This window comes from Ceratotherium simum, chromosome 3 (genome assembly GCF_057802395.1).
Source record: "Ceratotherium simum simum isolate JZ-2026a chromosome 3, ASM5780239v1, whole genome shotgun sequence".
Classification (NCBI taxonomy): Eukaryota; Metazoa; Chordata; class Mammalia; order Perissodactyla; family Rhinocerotidae; genus Ceratotherium; species Ceratotherium simum.
Genome location: NC_141902.1, coordinates 63,326,503 through 63,344,772, shown reverse-complemented (window position 1 = coordinate 63,344,772; position 18,270 = coordinate 63,326,503). Strand labels below are relative to the sequence as shown.

Here is an 18,270-nt window from a genome sequence, read left to right as displayed (position 1 = left end):
TGGGAGCCCCTTGGTGAAAGGGATGGGAGACCCGTGGCCAATAGGGAGCGATTGGGGCGCCCCCCTTCCCCCGCCCCATCGGGGAGCTGAGAAACTTGCTGGGAAGGTTCTGGGCTGTGAGGGTGGCCTCTCTGGTTGGGCAGGGGTGGGGGGAGGCCGGGGGAAGCCGCCGAGGGGCCCGGGCAGCTTGGAGCCGCGTCTGACGCCCCCGCTCCCTCCCCTGTCTTGTCTTCGCGGGCTCCAGGCTCCCCATCAACCCGGGCAGCCGGGATTTAAATTCACGGTGGCTGAGTCTTGCGACAGGATCAAAGACGAATTCCAGTTCCTCCAAGCTCAATATCACAGGTAAGGCCGGTGGGGGCCGCCCCGGGGCTGGCGGGGAGGGGGCGTCCCCGCCGCGGCTCATGCCATCCCCTGCGGGGACGGAGGGGGCTCCCGACCCCGGGGCGGCGGGGCAGCCAGGGCCTCCGCCTTTTGTTTCCCCTTTCCGTGCGCGGCGCCTTAACCCTTTGCTGCCTGCAGCCTCCTGGCTCCTCGCGCCGCCCCCGGGGCCCCCGGGGTGAGGGTCGGGGTCGCCAGCAGGCTCGCTGTGGGGCTGGGGGTCGGGAGCCTGCGCCGGGGTGCCGCCCCCCGCGGCCGTGATAGATCCACTCGCTCGGCCGCTGGAAGTTTCAAGTTGTTTCACTCCTCTTCCGGTGGCGAGGACCCAAGGCCCCCTCCGCGCCGAGGCTGCGGGATAATGGGGTAACCCCCGGGGGCTGTCAGGAAAGTGGAAAACGGCTCTCAGAGGCCTTTGGGTTGAGGCCTCGGAGGAGGCTGTGCAGGCGCCAGGCCTGAGCCGGCTCCTTCTGCCCTCGCAGCCTCAAAGTGGAGTACGACAAGCTGGCGAACGAGAAGACGGAGATGCAGCGCCATTATGTTATGGTGAGATGCGGCCCCGCGGGGGCCGGCGGGGGTCTGGGGAGACTGGAGCCGGGTCCCCACCTCTGCCCGCCCCAGAGCAGCCCTGGGAGCGGGTGAATCTGATTGCCCTCCGACTCTGCACCAGCCTCCCTTAGCCCTGACCACTTGGAGGAGGGTGGATGAGAGGAGGAACAGAAGGAGAAACCAAACCCCAGGCCAGCCCTTCTGCCTTTGTGCCCCTCTGAGTTGTGTTTTGAAGGTTTCCCAGAGGATTGGTTGCCTGTCTTGGTTAGCTAGATAGGATTGGATCAGCCCACGTCGGGACTGGATGAAAATCTCTTTTAGAGACCTCCTGGGAGTGTTCGGAAACTTCGCCGCTTTGCAGCCCTGGATCTAGGCAGAGTGGGACGAGCCCTCTCCACCACCCCTTTCCTTCTCCAGGGTTTTCTGAGAGTGGGGGAGCCTTTTAAAGTCTTCTGCCTCCGTTGCTCTCCTCAGGGATCCCCCAACTGAGAATCTTGTCACCTTGGGGCAGTAGGTAGACCATCTCCCCTTTTCCAGTGTCTGTTCTTGCAAGTTTAAATCTTGCGTCTGTGAGAGGGCGTGGGAGGCACTTAAGTGCAGCTCCTACACTGCTTTCCACATAAGAGGCCTTCGACACATTGCTAAATAACTCTCAGGACAAGAGGGTCCCAGTGTACACACGATTCCCTGTTGAACCCAAACCTTGTATAAACAGGATACATGGCAAATGTGGTGCTTGTGGGAGGGAGGGCCCAGCTATTCTTCCTCCTGTATATAGAATGTTCTGTTGAGATGAGAAGAACACTTGCCCATTGTCAGCTCTTAAACTCCTCAATAGCTGGCTTTGGGGTTTGATTTAAACTTGAGCAAACGGTTCACCAAAGTACGATTTGGTGAAAATCTTCCCAATAGCTGATTTTGGAAAACGAACAGGTTTCTGTGTTGTCTGTTAATGGCAATTCTTTTTTACTTTTAGTACTATGAGATGTCCTATGGCTTGAACATTGAAATGCACAAGCAGGTAAGTGCTTTTCTCTTTAAAGAGAGAACTGATTTTTAAAACTTAAATAATACGTGGATTTCGTATGGCCCCTCCTGTTTAAAAATGAGCCTAGTTCTGTTTCTCTTACTTCTCCTTGAGGAGTGAATGGATCACGTCCTTGGAATGCAGGGTCTGAGGCTTTGCTGATTTCTCGGACATGGTGAGCTTTCAGCATTGAGCTTGTGAAGTTAGTCAAAAAGAGCAAAGGCAAAGTTGTACCTTCAGGATCTTTACAAACTCCTGAAACCCAGAGGTGGTGGGCTGCTTTTATTTGTTTCAATGTAAAATTCTCAAGAGGAAATGCAGGAGGAGTGTGTGTGTGTGTGTGTGTGTGTGTTGTGCTCACGCAAAAATGTGATGTTCTGCCTTGATAAGGTTAAACTTTAAGCGTCTTAAAAGCCACGCTGAGCTGTCAAAATTTAAGGGAACAAGGCACTAACTGCTTAAAAATATAAAGTCGGAATGAAGTACAGCCCTCATGGCTTGCATTTCTCAGGCTGCTTTCTCGTCGCTGTCTTAATCTGTAGGCATCTGCGTTCCCATTTTACAGGGAAGGAAGCTGAAGGAACTTGCCCAGGGGCAGCCTAGCCAGGACTTCTGAGATGGCTGGGAGTTGAGCTCAGCGTTGAAATCCTGAAGTCAAACCAGTTTAGCTGGTGTGGTGGTGTTTGATGGATATGTAAACTACCTCCTATTGTCAGTCTTCTAATAACAGTATACCTCAAACCGAGCAAATACAAACACCCTTTATCTCAGTGCCTATCAGTAACTAGTCCGGGTGCTGGGCTGGGCTGTGGGAGAGGCCTGTTTGTGTATTTGTGTTCCGAGGAGAGGCTGCCTATAATTTGGCTTGGCCGGCGGTTAGAGTTGACTTGGCATGGATAAATGGTGCAGGCCGGTTGTTCTTTTTAACAATTGGTGTTCTTGAAATCTCAGAAGGCTGTTGACTCATTCTAGCCTTTGGTGACCGTGACTTGAATGGATTTTCTGCTCTAAATTAACAGTCGTTTACAAGGTTTAAATTTTGCTCTTTAAGGGGGCAGGACCCAGGGCAGGTGAGAAGGGCAGGTGACCCCTGGAATGCTTGTAGATTCCTGCCCGCTCCAGTGGCTTCGTATAGAGCCTTTTGAACGTGTAGTTTCCTTTGCCCTCCTAGCCCCAGTGTTGGACGAAGGGCAGCCAGAAAGGGGCCTGAGTTTATTGAGCAATGTGGGAAGCCAGCTTGTGGCTTCCTGAGGGATTAGCTTCTTAGGGAGGCACATGAAGGCTACCAGGTTTTTACTGCTTGACCCACAGAAATCACGAACAGACACTGCTTTGTACGTAAAGATGCTTCTCCTCGGGAGAATGGGCTAGAGACAGGCTCTGCCCAACTTTTGGCGGAACTGACCAGATCTGACTCGTCCAGTAAGAATGCATGAAGTGGAACTGCGGTCCCAGGTGTTCAAGGACCTTGGGGTGTCATGCAAGGTGCCACCCCCTTCCTTTCTCCACCCCCCCTTTTTTTCTCAGCGCTTAGTATCTTGGGTGTGTTTAAAGAGGGTAATTGCACCTAGGTTGACAATTTATAGCAGCAGTTATTCTAAGAGCTTCATAATTAAGGTGTAATATGTCGTTGCATGTTGAGGTCTGCATGGGTGGTGTTCACCATGTCTGTGAATGTATGGTTCTGTGGCACAAAGAATGCACCTTGGCTGGTGGAGCAAAGCTGTTCCCGGAGTCCTGGGGGCGCTCTGAACCCAGGAAGAGTTAACCATCTTAACGCATTTGGTGGTGGGGTTTGCATCAAGAGCAGCTGTGTGCATCTGGGACTTCTGGCCATTCCCCAAACAGGGTTCTTAGGGGGAGAATGCCTGAGGTTTGGCTACACCGTCTCATTTAATCCTTTCAGCTGCCAGAGGCAGATAAATGGATTTTTTGCCCCCTTTTTATAGACGAGGAAACTGAGGCTTCAGGGAGGCCAGGAGGGCGGAGCTGGAACTCAAGCCCGCGCCTCTGGATTCCCAAACTGGGCGCTTTACCCCACCTGCTCCTCACCTTTGCCTTCCAGCCTCAGCTCCCATTTGCTTCCCAGCATGAATGTGTGTGCTCTGAATGCAGTGCCTTTGCAGGGTTTATGGCAATCTCTGAGTTGGGTGAAATCGCCCTGTGGCTGTGTAGGAACAAAGAGGCAAGGAGGTGAAGAAACCTTCGCTGAGAAATGCAACCCTGACCTAATGGGGCTGTCCACACCCTAGGCTTGCAAGGGTTCTGCAGCAGAAAACCCGGCCACTAATTGTAGTGTGGGTCTTGGGTGCATTTGGCGGATGGTGGTTAGGCCTGAGCAAACAAGTTTATCAGCTGACCTGTTTAGCGGTTGACTGGTGTTTTATCTGCACACACAATCAAGTGACTGGAGTGCTTGAATTATTCATGCAGTGTCCTGCCCTCTAGACTTGACTGTTCGTGTGATTACATCTGCCTGGAACAAACAGGCTGGATTCTTCATCTTTAAGCTCAAGGGTGGGGGTGGGGGCTGTCTGTACTTTTATATAATAGAGGATCTCCCGAGCCAGCACATTGGGAAGTGTGGCAGTCCTCAGCCTGTACACACACACACACACACACACACACCCTACACATAGACACACATGCACACCTTCTTACCACCACCACCACCACCATATATTTCTTTAAAAGCTCTTCTTTGCTGGCTCTCTGGGAAATGCCTATTAGTCAGAAACCTCAGGTTCTGCCAGATGGGCCCAAGGGTTGACAGAGGGCAGCCGATGAGGTGCGTCCAGCCTTTTTATATTTTACCAAGAGGTTAAACTCACTGTGGCTGGCTCTCTTCCTGGCTGTTTCTCTGTCTCCCTCTCGTTCTTTTTCCAAGCTGTCAAATCCTGGAGAAGTAATAAATGGTTTCTCCTCCTCCTCTTCTGCCTCCCTCCCTAATTATGGTAAAGCAAAGATGACAGAATCACGGGCCTGGCCCGAGACTTCAGAGGTCACCCACCTCTCCCAGCCCCTGGCTTCCAGGCAGAATGTCAGGGTGATTCAGCGAGGCCACCCTGGCTGTGATGGCTGGCCAGCTCATCAGTCCCCATCTTGTTCCTGCAGAGGCTTTCCAGTGTCAGCCACAAATCACAAAGCCAGCTTAGAGGCAAGTGCTTCAGAGCAACGGTTGTGCATGGATTTGAGGCACTGATGCTGTGAGAAGCTGGCTCAGGCCCTCTTTTCACCCTTCCGCCATGAGTGCTGAGGTTTTGAAAGAGGAATTGAGCGTTTTGTTTTGGGGACAGCGTCATGCCAGCACTTTACCATCACCTTTTTCTGTAAATGAAGCAATCCTTCTTCCTGGAACTGGGAGAGCCCTTTGGCTTCTCATCCAAACCTTTCAAATTACATACGAGGACACCGAGGCCCAGAGAGGGGAGCTGATGGATCCAGAGGCATCCAGTCCCATGTTGGTGGTAGAGTTGCTACCAGCCTTTCCTCCCAGCCCCAGCTCTCTTTTTAGCAAGACTCAAGGCATGAAGAGTGCTTGTTTACTAACGAATAGCGCTCTGTGTCTTTAATGACAATTGCTTCTTTCTGGGTTATCATCTCAAGAGGCTGAGGCTACACACATGGCTCCACCAGAGGCCAAAGTCCCCCGAACCATATCCTCTAAGCCCTCTTTGCCCACAGTCTTCTTCCTAATTGCCAGCTATTTGCATAACTACTGATTTGATCTGCGTAGTAGCAGACAGAATTACATGACTAGCAATCCCAGAGGTAAGGTCAAGGTGAGGAAAAGTGGTAAAACCTGTCACCTTTTCCCCTGAGGATACAGAAAGCCATGGGGGTGGCCATGAACACAGGACTGAAGAGGGAGATGGGACATCTCCATTTGTCATACACACGCGTGCGCGCGCACACACACACACACACACACACACACACAGACACCCTGGTCTTCTCACCTGTGTGATAAGGGTCTTGGGCTGGACGATCTCTGGGTACAACCGCTTGAAGTTCTGTGACCATCCTGAAGGTACGGGTGGCCAGAGGGAGCCAGCAGGTGGCGAGGTCACAGCGACCCTGCCCTGGAGTTGAGTCTGTCTTGGAAGGGAGAAGATGGGACCGCTCTCAAAGTGGAAGGGGACACTGGTCCTTAGACTAAGGCAGTGCCTATTTGTGTGGCGTCTGGGTTGAGCTAAGGAGAAATTCCTTCAAGTATCGTTTTTTTGGCCAGAGTGCTGGCGTCCTAGAGCTCCCTCTGCGCCCTGGTGTCCATCTAACTTTTCCTGCCCTGTCACTCTCCCCTGGAGCAGGCTCTCTAGTCACCCAGTGCCTTTCACTGTCCCCGGTGCTGGCCTCTCTCAGCTTTGGGGTCTGCTGAGCTCAGAGCTCCCTTTACTGTGTCCTGTCCACCCAGGAGGAGCCCCCCGTGCTTCAGGACTGCCTTCCACCCCAGCCTTCTCTGGACCCCTCTTCTTTATTGCCGATGGAGTTGACAGAGTGGAGAGCTGTGTGCATCTCCAGGTCTCTTCCTTCTCATACACTTGATCACTGAAATGACCTGGGAGATGGGCACATGGTCCCTTGTCCTTACTTTACGGATCAAGGAGACTGAGCCTGGGTGGGGATTCATTTAAGACTCTTCCATGAATTCCCTGGACCAGGAGCCCCAGAGAGCACAGAGCTCTTCTTTCTCTCTCTGGCGCACCTCCCCCCCCCCCCCCCCCCCCCCGCCCCCAAGCACAGGAAGTGTCTAATCTATGTCAGAGGCCCTTCATTTCCATTTTGTTGTAGGAATGAGTCAGTCAAGGAATAAATTCCCCTTTCCTTCCTGCACAGGAAAATGTTTTTCTATCCCATTTGTTTGTACAAAATACTGGGACGCCAGGACAAAAAGGCCAAATCTCAGTGGGGTTTCCCCTGTGATCTGGCGTGCGCTATGTCCTTGTTGTTGTAGATACGGAGGACGCCCCTCTGCTGGGGTTTCTTACCTGCACTCAGCACATAGTAGGTGCCCAGTAAACATGTTGGTTTTTCTTTACTCAGAATTATCCGGGTTGTCAGAGGGTGGGATTCTGATTCCCTGAGCCCTGTGAGTAGGAAGTGGGGGGTTAATTGTGGGCTGGCTGCCGGCTCTGCAGGCTTCCTCCTGCAGCTCAGCATCCAGTTTCTTCATCAGTAAAATGAGGGGGTTGGATTCATTCCCAAAACGGTTATTAGGGGCCTGGGATGTGCTGGGTGTGGGCTGGGGCTGGTTACCCAGATGAATAAGACACCATTCCCTCCACGGGGGAGTCGGGCATTTAAATAAGTCATTGCGATGCCGTGAGGTAAGTGCTAATGTGGCTGAGTGTCACAGGAGGAGCACCCGGGACAGGGCGGCGGCTGCTTCCTGGGAAAGGGGAGCCGGGTCAGAGAAGATGACACCGAAGGGCTGGTACTTGAGCCGCGTCTTAAAGGGCAAGCAGGGGTTTGTAGGCAGAAGAGGCTCCTCTAGGAGTGGCAACAGCTCTTGGAAAGGCAGTGAGGTGTGTTCCAGAAGCCACAAGTCCACAAGTCTTTGGAATGGTGCGGAGGGGGGCTCCACGTGGGGAGTGAGGCGAGGTGGTGACATTTTGCAGCAAAGTGATCTCCAAGGCCTCTCTCTGCTCTCGCACTCCCGACTCGCCGGCTCCTCCGTCCCCATGTGGCTCTCCAGGGCTGGCTCCCGGAGTCCATCTGCTGGGGTGGGGGTAGGGGACGCTCGGTGCAGTCTGCAGCCTCGCCTGCCTGCTTCCCCACCGTAATATGCTCGTTTGAACTTTATTCCCCAAAGTGGAATTGTCTCCTTTCTCGTATTGGTAATTCTGTAATGACTGGTTATGACCCTCCCCCTCCCCCATATTTAATTCTCATCAGCCCAGCTCTCCACTTTGCTATTAATGATAGCAGCCAGCAAAATAGCTTTCAACATGCCATTGACAGTCTGGTTTAAGAGAGCACTTGAAGTAGTGCTAGACAGCTGAAAGCACCCATAATTGTGTACCAGAGTGAGAACTGTGTGCTCAAGGGCCTTGTTTTTATATGCTTAAAGGGACAATATCTTGTTTTCAACAAATGCTCTCTGCGACTCACAGCCGCGATGCTTTCTTCCCTTCTCTCTTTGCTTTTCTCCCTTGGCTTTTTCTTTTCTTTCTCTTGCCTTTCAAAATAAATGTTCCCTCTCGAGTTGGGGCTAAGGAGAAACTTAGGGAAGGGGAAATTTCCTGCCTCTGCGTGAATAGGGACTATTGGTGGGTTTGTTGCTTTGAGGCATCCTCCATTGCAGACAGCACACTGAGGCCCAGCACCTCCTCCCTGGGCCTCCCCCCTGAGGGTCGTTAGGACCTGGTGTTCTCAAGGAGGTACTGGGGGAGTTGCAATTGCAACTAACAGTGATTTTGAGTTCTTTTGTTTGCCAGGGATGTTGCACAGTCGGCGTGAGGATGGGGCAGGCAGGCTTCCTCTGAGCTGTCCCTGTGAGGGTTTAGGCACAGGCCACCTCAGTGGGGGACTTGGGGGAGGGGTCCACCTGTTGGAGACTCAGATCAGGGACCCCTAAGCCCCTTTCAGATGAGATTCCAGGAGGCTCTTCTTGTGCAGAGGTTCCTCTGAAACCGTGAGGGTGGGTGGGGCAGGGACATAGTGTCTTAAGTGGAGCTTCATCCCAGGCTTAGGGGGTTAACCAGGGGTCCCATCTACTCAGCCTTGAAGATTTTCCCTGAGAACGAATACCTCCCTCCCCTTCACCCCAGCCGACTTCAAACAACAACACGCTTTCAGGAAGAGGCTCCCTTCACCTGCTGTCACCAAAGCTTCCCTTTACCCTTTGCGTCCTTCGAAGGGTGAAGAAAGAACCGAGTTCCCAGTGTTGAGAAAGACGAGGAGTGGGGCTGAGAGGCTGGGGAAGCTGTCTCGGGGCCTGGAGTCTGGCTGTGGCTGTTGCCCTGTTCTCTCAGAGGCCAGCTGTCGTGGCAAAGGCTGGGAGCGTGGATGGGCTTGGCTTGTGTGTGGGAGGCGGTCCTCCATTTACTCACCATGTGAGTGACACGGATGGGGGTCCGGGGTCCTGAGGCAGCTGCCACCACCACCAAATAATCCCAAGGGAAGGCCTTTATTGAGAATAAAGAGTGAAAATTTTGATCTTCCAACTATTATGGATGATAATGATAGAGCCCTTAATTGTTTGCAAAGCAGATTAGACATTTTCTTCTTAACCTACAATAAGGGGCACTGGGGTCCAGGAGCAACAAACACCAGGATGAAAGCCTCAGAGCATGGCATGAAGGGCCTGGGGTATGAAGGTGACGCGCATCCTTCCAGGGCACTGGAGGGCTGTGTTCTTAAATTGGGGGTGGGCTGGGGTGGAGGGGCTTGGAATGACTGGGCCGTGAGTTCCTGAGGGACAGGACCGGTTTGTGTTCACTGAGGCCCCTGAGCCCAGCACGGGGCTTGGCCCATACTGGGTGCACAGTGTGCACTTTGTGGGGGACTCGGGTTACGCTCCAGGTTGGGGTTCTCTCTGACCCAGTATAGCATTATGGACTTTCTGGGAAGGTTACAAGGCTTTCTCGGGTTGGCTGCGAAAGTTGTGATTGTAGAACGAAATGTAAACGTGTCATAAACCTTTGTTTTAAAGTGTCTTTAATATAGCCTAAGCATTTTTTTGTGAGGCGAAGAAAGGAGAGGCACGAGGAAAGAGCTAGCTGGGAGGAGAGATGATAAAGCAGAGGTATGGGGGAGTGAGGAATGGGGAAGAGATGGGTAAAACGTGCTGAGTTTGGATTACGGGAAGGGACTGCGTATCAGGAAGCAGGGTCAATGGCTCAGAGGTAAATTAGTAAACGGTGCTTGTCATGCCCTGGCTGTCTGTCTGGGCCTGGAGTTCCAAGTGTTATGGCCTTATCTCTTTGCCCTTTAAATCCTTGATAACCATTGTTCACAGCTCTTCAACTGTTTTTTTTTTTTTTTTTTTTTTTCTAATTCTGAATAAGAACTCTACTAACCCAATGGGAGAAGTTCCTTTTTAGTTGGCACCGGAATGCCACATCTTCCCTCAAATGCAGCCAGAGTTTCTCCCACCAGTCCTGCAGCACTGGGAATACCAAGAGCAGCTTGGGGCAGGGAGGGGCCTCTCCCTTCTTGGTTGGCCTGAAGGCTTTGCTTTTAGACTCCTCCACCAGTCAGCCAGTGTGTGAGCGAAGAGTTGGAGGAGGAGGCCCTCTACTCACTCCCCAAATACTTCCCTGGGGAGAGCCCTCGGCAGAGCAGTCCTAACCCCATGTCTGAAACGGAGAATCCTGTCGGGCATGCTTTGTGAACAGTGGTGATTTCTGCTGGGGAAGGGCAGGCGGTTCGGTGTAGACTAGTAGGCGGGGGTGGGAGTCAGTCCTTGATCCAGGGGTGGGGTGGGGTACAGGAACTATCAGACTTCTGTCCGGGGAGAGGTAGGGCAGACTCACTGGGCCCAGGAGATGCCACAGGCGATGCCACATGGTCTAGAGCCAGGGGGTAAACGGCCTGGTGAGAAAGAGTAAGGGTGAGATCGGGCAGACAGGCGGTGAGCTGGCCAGGACTGACGGGTCGTTGGGGTCTTTAGCTTCTCCTTAGGCCCTCACTCTGAGAAGAGAAGGGGGCCCTTCCTCTGAGCTCCCTCACCAGTGGAGAGGGCTGCAGTCTGGTTCTTACCTTGCTTTGCCTAAGAGCAGAAGTCCTAGGGAAAGACTCTGGATGAAGTGAGGTTGACAGTGCTGCCCTGTCTCCCAGCCTCAGTCCTTAAGACCTCACACTTATGAAGCCAGCTTGGAATGGGGAGAAGCATTAGGGGCCTCCAGGAGCTGCCCTGCCCTGCCAGGGTCCTCCCACTGTTGGCTTGGTGCTGGCCTCCATGTCCCTGGCACTTGTGTGTGGCCCCAAGGAGCCCAGCCTGCAGGAACTTCTTAAGGGGGACCGAGTAGATACTCCTCCTCTCTCTTAGCTCGTTGGGTTTCGGTCTGTTCTCTCACCTGGTTCTTACCCCACTTCTCAAGGGACCTCCACCTTGCTCTCCCTCCCTCTACCCCTGACCAAGCCCCTTTTTTAGACTCCCATGATGCTGCCGGAGCATTGGGCATTTCCCAGACCTCCTGGTGGCGGGTAGGGTGGGTCCCTGGTAAGCCTGTTTTTACTGGCACCTTTGTGCCAGTAGATTCAGAGTTTCTCCATCAGAAGTCAACTGGTTCTCAGGGGGATCCTGGGAGGTTAGGTCAGAGCACCAGGAGCTGGCAGGTGGTGTGTCTGATGGCTAAGAGACAGGCTTTGAGGTCAGACAAACCTGGGTGTGAGTCCTAGGTCAAGACTCACGGACTGGTGACTCGGGGCAGACTGAGCTCTGTGAACTTCAGTTTGTAACAGGGACGATGATAACACTCACGTATTAGAGCCGTGTTGTCCAATAGAACTTACTGCCATCATGGAAATGTATATCTTATTGTCCAGTATGGTGGCTGCCAGCTGCATGTAGCTATTGAGCACTTGAAATGTGGCTACTATGACTGAGGAACTGAGTTTTAAATTGAATTTTAATTAACGTTAGCTAGCCACACATGGCTGGTGGGTTCACATGTTGGATTGTGTGGTTATAAGGAGCGTTACAAGGATTATACGAGATGATGCACATTAACTGTTAGCACAGCACCCACCGTGCACATAGGGAGACCTCGACAAGGTATTTTCACGGTGGGACGGAGTCCCCAAAGTTGCCGGGGCCTCAAAGAGCGAGGACAAGATCTTGGTGTTGCGTGTGCTTCCCAGAGCCCTGTCTCATTTTACTCGCTGTCTCCACGTGCCAGCCCTGCAGTGGGGGCCTCACGAGCACCACCTGATAGATAGGGACGCTGATGTGTAACGAGGTTAGTGACTCACTCGTGGTCTCTCAGGGGACTGGGGCAGGTTCGGAACTGGAAACCAGGTCTGTTTCACTTGTGGACCAGTGGTCTTTATCTATAGGCCATATGGAGGTGTGGTCTTTCGTGGTCTCCCCACAAGCCCACCCCCAGACCCACCTGCACCCGCAGGGCTTTGATTCCAGTGCTGGGAAGTCCCCAGACAAAGCCTTCAAGAATTCCGTCAAACACAAGCGTCAGCGATCTGTAGATCAGGGTTTTTCCGCCCGGGCACTACTGACGTTTGGGGCTGGGTAGTTCTTTGTGGTGAGGCTGGCCTGTGCATCCCAGGATGTTTAACAGCACCCCTGGCCTCTGTCCCCTAGCTGTCAGTAGCGCCACTCCCGTCGTGACACCCCAAAATGTCTCCACACATTGCCAAACGTCCCCTCGGGAGCAATATCGCCCCTGGTTGAGAAGCCTTGATGTGGGGAGGAAAATTCTGGCTCTAGAGCTGGGAGACTTGGTTGCCACTGTCTTGCCCCTTGCCCTCACTGGGCCTCATTTCCTCCTCTGTAAACTGAGAGGTTGAACTCGATGGTGGTTTGGGAGGAGGTCGGTTTGAGAAGGAGCCGATCCTAGAAACAACTGATCTTGATTTTTATGGCCTGTGAAATGCCACCACTTCTGCCATCCTTGTCTGCGGAGAGAGGACTCTGACCCTTTTAATCTTAGGAAGGGACATGCTCTTTGGTTGTGAACTTGGTGGTGGGTGGATAAAATGGGGCTCTGTTCTGCCCACAGTCAGTCTTTCCCCTCTTCGTCACCTCATTTCCCTCCCTGCCACCTAGGTTTCCCAGAGCACCCCTGTCCTTAAGTCATAGCCAGTATTTCATTTGTAGCACTGACCTTTATGGGGAGACCCCCAAAATTTAACCAGCTGCCTCTGCAAGTGTAATGTGACTTTTACAGCCTGTTGAGGGGTGAGGGGAGATTTGCATAATATTCCAAGGGGGATTAGGTGGCTGGGGGTTGCCATGGCAACCCCACAGGGATGAATTGAGAATTTTCCCTCCTGGCGAGAGTTGGCCAGTGGAGTCTGGGAAGGTTGGGGAGGGGGGCAGGGGGTTATCTGAGGGGAGGGAGGGATGGGAGGGGAGGGAGGGAGGGTGGCTGAGCCTGGGATGAATGGGCAGTGTTGGGGGAGGTGTAATCTGAAAAGGCTTTCCCTGTTCTGTCTACACAAGCAAGCTCTTTGAGGGCCATCCCCTGGAGTGTGGGTGAGAGGCAAGCAGAGTTTAATGTTTTTGGGAACCAAGAAATTAAAGTGAACAAATATTTAAAGATTATTGGATCTTGTTAACAGGAAGCCTGGTGGATGGAAACTGCGAGTCTGAGAAATGAAAGTCTTAGAATCTTAGAGCCAGGCAGGGACTTGGCTGTCATCTAGGCCCAGGTCCCTCCCATGGAGTGGGGTCTACCCCCGTGTCCCTGTTGGGTTGCCGTTGAATGCTCCTGAGGACGGGGCACTCCCTTGCATACAGCACCTAATTCATTTTTGAGAGCCCTGACTATTATACTGGACCCAGATCTGCCTCCGTCGTGCAACGGAAACTGAAGCCCAAGTGCAGGACGTACCTGGGCCTGGAGTGCAGGTCTCTAGACTTTGAGTTGCTAGCTCTTTCCAGGGTCAGTGGCCTGGATGCTTCCTCTCTCCCCCTCCCCTGCCACTCTCCGCTTCCGCACTCAGCCTCACCATTCCCAATTCCCTCACTCCTAGACTCTTGGCAGAAAATGTCTGAGATTTCTGGAGGGCAGAGAAAGGGAAGGCAGAATTCCTTTCAGGGAAGCACAGGGAAGGGTCATGTCACAGCCTCAGTTCTCAGACTCCCTTGCCTTTCATCCTTCCTAGCTGGGTAAGGGTGCATGTGTTGTATCCTCCCTGCCATCCTTACCCTGTGAGAAGGGCATGGGGGCTGGTGCATAGAACGTCCATCACAGGCCGGCCCCAGCCAGCATCCCATTCCGTCCTCCGGGAGACAGATCCTCAGGGTCATGCCAGGGCTGGGCCTTTTCTTGTACCCAGCCCTCCCGGCATAAAGAATTCAGCAGGCTTCCTCGGAAGCATAAATATTTTATGGCGTTGTAGTTATATATAATTTGATCAATATGTCAGCGCTAAAAGGGCCTTTAAGGAGGCTCGGCTATCATTGAGTGATCTGTGATGTAAACCTCCCCAGCTCCACCAGGAGCAGGGGTCATTATCTCCCTTGGCTGCTAAGTGGATCATTTATTTGCCCCCTTCTTGAAGACACTGTGGCGCTGCTTTCCCCTAGAGCCCTTGGGGGCATGGAGTGGGGCCTGGGAACCCCATGCTGGCTTGTACTGGAGGTCTCTGTCCCTGGACTTCCCTCCCACCAGCGATAAAATACCCACTTTATTTCAGTGCTCCCTGAGCTTGGTCCAAGGAGAAACTGCCTGGCAAGGAATTTCATCTTGTAGTCCAGTAATTGAGGGCCTATCAATTTAGAATTGCCTAGGAAATGCAATGGGATATTTTAAGTTAAAATTGCCCGGACACATTGTTCCGGAATCTTGCAATATTTGATTGCGGGGTGATTGTGGCACCCGGCTGCTGGAGCTGCCTCCTTCTGCACACCCCCCAACCTCTCCCTGTGCTCCTGTGATTTTAATTCAAGATGAAACAGACTCACTTTGAATACCCCAGGGCTTGAGTCAGAGAACCAGGTAAAACCTGAATAAAATTCAAGAACTCCGGAGCAACCCAGTCCCCACCCCAAACATACATGGTTCTAGAGGATTAGTAACGTGAGGCCTAGCCACTGGGATGTCTTTCTAGAGGCCACATGGCATGCCAGACAGAGCTGGATTGAGCACCACCATTTTCTCATGGTTTGGGGGTGTAACTCGTGTTTCACATAGGCAGGCGTCTTTTTTTTTTTAATTTTTTTTCCCCCCCAAAGCCCCAGTAGGTAGTTGTATGTCATAGCTGCACATCCTTCTAGCTGCTGTATGTGGGACGCAGCCTCAGCATGGCCGGAGAAGCGGTGCGTCGGTGTGCGCCCGGAATCCGAACCCGGGCCGCCAGCAACGGAGCGCAAGCACCCAACCGCTAAGCCACAGGGCCCGCCCAAGCAGGCGTCTTTCCCTCGTGTCATTTTCTCGCTCACTTCCACAAATGGGTCTTCAGATTCACAACACACTGCTCTTTCCAAGACACTGCCCTGATTGTCCCAGGAAGAGATCCTGGTTTTAGATATGAAACCAGGAGTCTAGCAGTGGCCCCTTGGCTGTCTGACAGATGTGGAGTTGCTGTTACTTCCCACTAAACGAAGTGTCTTGAAGAGCCCTTGCCTGGATGTCTTTTTTTTTTTTTTTTGTGAGCTAGATCAGCCCTGAGCTAACATCTGTGCTAATCCTCCTCTTTTTGCTGAGGAAGACCGGCTCTGAGCTAACATCTATTGCCAATCTTCCTCCTTTTTTTTCCCCCCCAAAGCCCCAGTAGGTAGTCGTATGTCATAGTTGCACATCCTTCTAGTTGCTGTATGTGGGACGCAGCCTCAGCATGGCTGGACAAGCGGTGCATCGGTGCGCGCCCGGGCTCCAAACCCGGGCCGCCAATAGCGGAGCGCGCGCACTTAACGGCTAAGCCACTGGGCCGGCCCCTGCCTGGCTGTCTTTAGCTCACAGCGAGCCTTTCCTTGTGAATCACAGAACCTGGACAGTAGCTGCTTGACACTTACAGATAGGACATCACTGCTGTTGCCTGCTCTGTGACAGTTGTGTGCGGTTTTGCCGATGGACACATTTGAATGGTTCGTGGTGTTAAGACTGGTCCTCGGGACCGAGCCCCAGCCAGCCCCAGCCTAGCCCATCTCACCCGGTGTCCATCCATGTCTGGAGGTGGCTTGCCTCTTTGCTTGTCCTTGAAACTCATGCCAGGCTCTATTTCACTGAGCTTTATGGAGGAAATGATATGTCACAGAGCAATTCAGGAATGTTGAACATTCTGAAACTCTAAATGATGGCTCCTGGATCTTATTAGTGATCCAGTTCATCCCTCCGTTTTGCAGACAACAAAATTGAAGCTCAGATGAGGAAAGTGATTTGCCTAAAGCCACGCAGCTAGATGGAGTCAGAGCTGGGACTAGAAGCTGGGGCTTTTCTGTGTGGCTTTGGGTCATAACATGCTCTTTAAAGTGGCAAGTTTCTCCCTCTCCTTGTTTGTATTTGGCTGAGGTTAAAATGAAGTGTGCATTCTCGAGAGCTGACGGGTACAGACGGCTGGGCGGTTTAAAACTAAATAGCGGAGAGACCGTCTGGTGGAAGTGGCTGTCAACTGCGTCTTGAGTAGTCAGCTAAATTAAAAAAAAAGGCCAACTACTGGCTGGGTGCTGAAGGCCAGGAGCAAGAGGTTGCTGGGGGTGATGACCGAGAGCAGATTGTATCTCCCTTAATTCAGTGTCCTGGGTCAGAGGCCCGAGGATGGTGAGCCGCAGCAAATGTGAGTGCTAGAATGTATTTAGAGAAATACACTTCTTAGAATTCTCAAGTACCCTCAGTTTACAGCAAGATGTTTAGAGGTCTTGCTTTAATGAGGAGATGATCGTGCAAATGGGAGCTACTAAGGCGCACTGAGCAGATTGCTTTTTGGGAAATTACCCTTGCCCCCCCACTATCTTGTTTTCCATCATTTATTTGCCTAACAGTCTTGACAGAGACGCAGGGCACATGTTACTCCCAGCGCCCAGTTGGGAGCGCACATTCTGAATTTCGCAGAATCTCTGTGCACGTTTCTTTGAACTGCTTCTCTGTCTGTGTCTAGTAGATTAGTTCCTTCCAAGGAACAATGTTTTTGCACCAGCAAAGCCTTGCCTTCTTTGAACCACACTTGAAAAGAAACTTTCAAAGGCAGCAACAGGCTCCCCAAACACCTTTTTTCCAAAGGAAGCCGTCTTCCTGCTGCCCGGCGCCCCCAACCTCTCAGGTTTGCATCGGAGGATCTGGCTCAAAAGAGGTGGCTCTGCGGGACCAAGATGGAGGGAAGGATGGAGGTCTGCCTTGTGAACCACAGCTGCCTTATTGATAACAGTGCCCTGAATCGCCAAAAGGAGTTTTCCAACGTATGATCTAGTTCCAATTTGTGAGTTGTGACCTGTCCCGATGGTTGAAGTCACACGTCTTGATTTTTTTTTCCTTCCTTTCTTGGAACTGATGTTTAGAGCTTGTTTGAATTGGATCAAATGCTGTTGTAACAGCTGTTCTAATCGGAAATGCTGTCAATTATTAACCCTGACAGTCGTTTTTCTTTCAAAAATACTTCTCCAAGCTTGCTCAAAATGTCAAAATTTGGCTTTTTGGTAGGAAGTCGTTTAGTGAAGTTGCTTAATTGCTGAGCATCAGTTTCTCCATCTGAAAAATGGAGATTTTAATAAGTGCCTTCCCTATGGGGTTACTGAGAGCTCACACGTTAAATGCTTGGAACAGCTGGGTCGGCGGATGTTAGCCATTATTATTATTGTTGTTGTTAAGAGTGGTTCTGTCCGGCCAACTTTCTATTTCCAGGAGCTTCCCCTCCCGCAATCACCACCCTCAAAAAAATAAACATTAGAAACAACCGTTTAGTGAACAGTTTTCCTGTTCATTCTTTGACTCACCATCATACTGGGCCTGTCCTCAGGGTTGGTGGCCTGTGTAGAGGTGGGTAGCGCTCAGTCCCTGCTTCCACTGTTGAGGGGCGTGCTACTCAGCAGCAGCTGATAGCCCAGTTGCAGCTGGGAGAGATGGAATTTGCATGCTCTCTCTACCCCCTTTTCCCCAGAAAAAACACCAGACCCAAAGACAGAAAAGCCCTGGTTTATTATAAAAACTCCTCAAGTGTAAAACCAACCTCTTCCCTTCTCTGCCTTGCCTCTGCCCGCCCCCCAACTCTGTACAGTCGCATCTCGTGGTATGCCAGAGTCCTTCCTGCCACTCAGCGAGGCATCTCTTCATTGCCTTTGGGCCCTAGGAGAGAGCCTGAATGCCAGTACCCACGCCTCTGGAATGTTCCATATCTGTATGGAGCTGTTCTGATGGCCGTTGGTTGATGTTTCTGGTCTTGGGAGGTTGGTGAAGGAGGCAGGAACTGGGGTGGGGTGGAAGGGTGAGAATGAGAGGGAACTTGCTCTGAGCCACCCACAGAGCCTCTGAGCAGCCCAGCCCGTGGTTGCCTGGTGGCCCGAATGCCAAGCCTTGAACTGGGCATGGCTACGTGAAATCCTGGCAGCTCCCTTTTCCTCATAACCAGAGGATGCTGGGCTCTGGACCAGGCCTCTGGACCAGGCCTTGCAGGAAGATCCCACCTAGGGGAAGCCTGTGGCCACGTCTGCTAAAGGGTGTGGGGAAGGAGAAGGTCAGCTACTTTTCATTTTTTTC

At 52.2% G+C, this 18,270-nt stretch overlaps 1 protein-coding gene across 7 annotated transcripts in view; it reads left to right on the top strand.

Moving 5' to 3' along the window:
• The window catches only part of TLE3 (TLE family member 3, transcriptional corepressor), a 49,100-nt gene that overhangs the window by 478 nt on the left and 30,352 nt on the right, over positions 1-18,270 (top strand). For all 7 annotated transcript variants that reach the window (XM_004421756.3, XM_014780871.2, XM_087428616.1 and 4 more), the window contains exons 2-4: positions 245-345; positions 861-924; positions 1,904-1,948. In XM_004421756.3, coding sequence (XP_004421813.1) covers positions 245-345; positions 861-924; positions 1,904-1,948 — 210 coding nt within the window. The remainder of the gene's footprint in view (positions 1-244; positions 346-860; positions 925-1,903; positions 1,949-18,270) is intronic.